This window comes from Quercus suber, unplaced genomic scaffold, assembly GCF_002906115.3.
Source record: "Quercus suber isolate HL8 unplaced genomic scaffold, Cork oak 2.0 scaffold_47, whole genome shotgun sequence".
Classification (NCBI taxonomy): Eukaryota; Viridiplantae; Streptophyta; class Magnoliopsida; order Fagales; family Fagaceae; genus Quercus; species Quercus suber.
Genome location: NW_027069512.1, coordinates 1,303,831 through 1,308,403, shown reverse-complemented (window position 1 = coordinate 1,308,403; position 4,573 = coordinate 1,303,831). Strand labels below are relative to the sequence as shown.

Here is a 4,573-nt window from a genome sequence, read left to right as displayed (position 1 = left end):
CTTATATAAATTTTTTGGCAAAATTGTCATATTAACTTCCCTACTTTTGAGGGTTATAATTAACCTTCTACATGCTACGCTAAAGTGTACATAACTGCTGACATTGAAAAGTAGGCTTCAAGAGGTTTCTAAAAGCAATGAGGAACATCTAAATCAGGGATCAAGAAGGCTCCGACGAAGTACTAGAAGTTGGTGTTGAAACTTGGAACATTCCCGTTTGAAGGGTGTAGACGTGTAGTTATTAAGTAGCCAAAGTCATACATGAATAATTATGCAAGTCTAAGGAATTTTTTTTTTTTTTTTTTAATGTTAAAGTCACAAAATATTTCACAAATGGCTGATGTAGTGAATGATAATTGGTAAGTAAAAAAAGTAAATTAACGATAGATTAGATAAGAATTATCACATCAATTGTTTGTAAAATTGTAAAATAATTTGTAGTTATAGTATTACTCTTTTAAAATATTAGTAAAAAATATATATTGTGAGTTTAGATCCACGTTCACGTTTCACGTTTTGCGCAAATGTGCATTTTACTCTTTTTTTTTTTTTTTTTTGCATGCATTTAGCTCAACAAAACTGAAGGTGCGGCTACTGTTCATGAACAGTAGCAACACTATTTGACTTTTCAACTCATTTTTAGCCACATCAGTGGATCCCGTGCACTATTTATAAGACTCACAAACTCCACTTTTTAGCAACTTTTTCATTAAAAATAGGTCTCACGGCATTATTCACACATTTAAAAATTATTTTGCTATAGTGTTTTTAGTTTTCGATTTTCAGTTTTTAGTTTTTAACAAAATAAATTGTATCCAAACAGACTCATACAATACTATAGATGCACTAAATTAAGTTTTATATTTAAATTCAAACTAGGCAATAACCATGCGCATTGTGCGGTAAATTATTAAACAAAAATATTTATTTATTTTAAATAATAAAAGTCTTTTAAATATCTATTATTCATTACAAACTGAAACAAAAAGAGATGCATATTTACAATTTTAATTTGAATCTGCAAAAATACAATCCATATGGAATGGATAAGCCGAAAAATCTTGATTTTGGTGGACATCAATTTAATTAAAAACACTTGAAAGTACCTCAATAGCTAAGAGATTTGTACCTCCATTGACACATCATAGTCTTTCTTACATATATGTTTAAAGTTCAAATTCTCATTCTACAACTATTGAATGAGAGACAAAGCAATAATTATTAACATTGTTCCTTACTGTTAGAATAATAGTTGCATGATGATATGAATTGTGGCACTATAAATTGAAAAATGAATTCAACAAAGTTGAAAAAAGTGTCATACATATCCACTTGTATAAACTTTATTGACATGAATCTCTTTTAAAGAGAGAATGGTAAGGGATGGAGGCTTTGCTAATACGCTTTATTGACATAAATCTCTTTTAAAGAGAGAATGGTAAGGGATGGAGGCTTTGCTAATATGTCTTTGGTTTGACGACACCTCCCTAGGTACTAGGAGAGAAGGGGTCCGTGATTCAAGACCCACCTGCCACGCCCACCAGAAGTAGGCTAGATTTAGGGTTTGTTTCTAAGTTCTATTCATAATTTATATATTAAAAAAAATGGCTCTTTTGCTCTCTTCAATTCTTTCTATCAACATTTTATTTAGGGTAATGTTTCACTTACATTTTTTGCTGAAAACTTCATTACATGTATTTCTCATTAGTTTCTTCCGATGAAGAGACATAAGATGATAAAATTATAATAGTAAACACATCACTTTTACTAATCTCACTTTTATTATTAGCCAACAATGGTGGAATGTAAAAGAGTTTGACAAATTTTTATATCCCTAAACCTTTTTTTTTTTTAAGAATAGAAAAGTAAATTACTTATTTTAGTTAATTAACCGACAAAGAAAGAAAAATAAAAAATAAAAAATAAAAAAACGAAAGGAAAAAAAAAAAAATGTTTCTGTAATTTACTTATTTTACAGTCTGAGAGTAGTACTGAAAACTCTTCAACGTAGAAACTAGAAAGTAGTCTACAATCTACACGCCACCAAGACAAGACAAACTATCTAATCCACGAAAACCTTACAAGCTCCATGGAAACTGCAAGTGCAAGGTATCCCAGTCCAAAAACTCTCCCTCAACCATTAAACCACTCATGGGATCCCCATTATCATTCACCTCCAGAAAATTGTTTCCAACCAACAACTCATCAATCGAACCCGGAACCGATGACCCTTCCCATAAACTCTCTCTACACACATCTCCCATGAATGTCCTCTCCTCTTCTTTAACCGAACCATTATCACTCCCACAAGAGCCCGAAGATGATGAGTTGTTCCCCATAGATAAGCTCGTGACTTCTGGCTCGCTCGAGCGAGGTGATGATGAGCGGTCTGGCAAGTTGAGTTTGGCTGAGGGGCCATAGAGCTTGCGAGCAGCACCATCATAAGCAAGTGCAGCTTCTATGGAAGTATTGAAAGTGCCCAACCAAAGACGAGCGCCGCGGTTTGGTTCTCGGATTTCAGCCACCCATTTGCCCCAAGTTCTTTGCCTAACTCCTCTGTAATTGCAAAGAGCATTTTCTGGCCCTCCTTTCCCTCTCAGACACCCTTTTCTCGATCTTCCCATTGATGGTTTCTTTGTCACTTTTCTTGCTTCATTCTCCATGTTAAAACTTTCAATACTAACTCCAACTCTAGCTCTCTTTTCTCTCACACAATGGGCTCTGGTCATTGTCTATATATTGCCAACTAAGCAAGGTCAACAGTAGGCCGGAACTGGGTGATTGACACGTGTAAAATGAGACCTTGGTTTTTTGCTTCTGCATGGTTTTGTAGCTGACACTTGTAAAAAGAGCAAAAACACTTGTCTTGATTATTGGAAGGATGTGAATTTTACATATGAATTACAGTATATTCCATGCTATCTTCCTTTCTTATTCTCATGCTGAAGTTAGACACGTGTGTGTAATGCATGAAAAAATCAATAGAAAGTTGGACAGGTGAGCGTAATTTGAAGGGGCTGGGTGTCACTGCGAGAGAGAAACAGAGGCACATGCTGTAGGTTAAGCAGAAAACGAGGAATTTCTCAGAAAAAACAGCTCGTAGCTTCATGAAAATAAAACGTGTAATTGTCCAACACTGGTTAAGCTTACACCGAGAAAATAGAAAAATTATATTATGTTTCGAGTGTATAGCACTTAATTGGTGTCATATCAAAATCTGGTGGAGAAGTGTTTTATGACAATTAATGAAGCTACCAAATATGACATAATAATGCTAAAATGTATTATAAAAGGATTTTACTAATATGTACCATAAAAGCACACAATAATTAATCATTTTTAGAAATATTTTTTCAAAAATTAAAAAAGTATTGACAATTTTTTTAATTTTTGAAAAAATATTTTAAAAAATGAATGGATTAATATGTGCCTAAGAAAAGGAACACATTAACAAGACCCATTATAAAATTTTCCTAGATAAATCTTATAAATTATGGCAATGAATGCATTTGTTGGATCCGGATCCAAATTTGTAGTTGTTGGGCTTTGATTGTGTAATTTGGGGGCCTCAACGATGCCTGCCTTGTGATGATGTGTGTACAATGTGTGACACTTGGGTAAATGTATGTGCATCAGTAAGTCTCTTTTTATTTATCTTTCCATTTTAACTTTTAAGGGATCCCCACCAACTATGGGGTTTGATTGGTCATCATTTATGTCTAATTCACTTTATTTCTTAATAAACTAAAGAAATTCCTAAGAGCTAGTAAGCTAAATAGGAAAGGAATGTCTCGAACTAATGACATGAACTTAAAAGTTCAGTTATGTGTGGGGAGGGATTAGACACCCCACCATTATCTTAAAATAGTATCTTATTTTGATTCAATTCTAATTACACACTATTTTAAAAAATAACTTTGATACTTTACATTTTTTTTTTCTTTTAACAAATAACATTTTGAAAATACTATGCATGCTTTGTTTGCATGGAAAATAAATTGAACATTAAATAAGCTAAAATTTTCCTTTAATGATTAGCTTGGATGAAGGAGTAGAGTTAACTTGGCTGAAAATTGGCCATCCAAACGAATATAAAATAATTAGCAATCATAATTGTAATTTTAATTTCCAAGGCGCTAATCTCATGCAAAGACTACAAAAACCAAAATGATTAGATTTGTGAAGGGGGGATTTGTTGGTTTGATTCGGAGTCTATGAGTTCAATTGATTTGAACGACAATATGTACTTTACTGAAATTTTTATTTGCACTATCTTGGAATTTTCTAAACCATTAAAAAAAAAAAAAGGTTTTTCAAAAAACATGATATGGAAAAGAAAGCATATTATTCATGTCTTTTTTTTGGATTTTTTAAAATCATTCTCTTATTCAAAAAGTATTGCTTTTCGATTTTTGGAGGAGTGCCCATTTGTCTGCTATTAGTAGATAAAATAATTTCTTTAACTTCTGAATCAGGACTTTTAGCGACGGGGCTACAGTGACGAAACGAATTTCGTCACTAAAAGTCCAATTTCGTCACTAAAGGTTCTTAGTAAAGAAAAACTGGACTTTTA

At 32.6% G+C, this 4,573-nt stretch overlaps 1 protein-coding gene across 1 annotated transcript; it reads right to left on the bottom strand.

Annotated features, from left to right (window-relative positions):
- Positions 1–2,078: 2,078 nt before the first annotated feature.
- LOC112025032 (dehydration-responsive element-binding protein 2D) lies at positions 2,079–2,663 on the bottom strand. Its single transcript, XM_065771700.1, has one exon. The coding sequence runs from the start codon at positions 2,661–2,663 to the stop codon at positions 2,079–2,081; it is 585 nt and encodes a 194-aa protein (XP_065627772.1).
- Between the last annotated feature and the right edge of the window lie 1,910 nt (positions 2,664–4,573).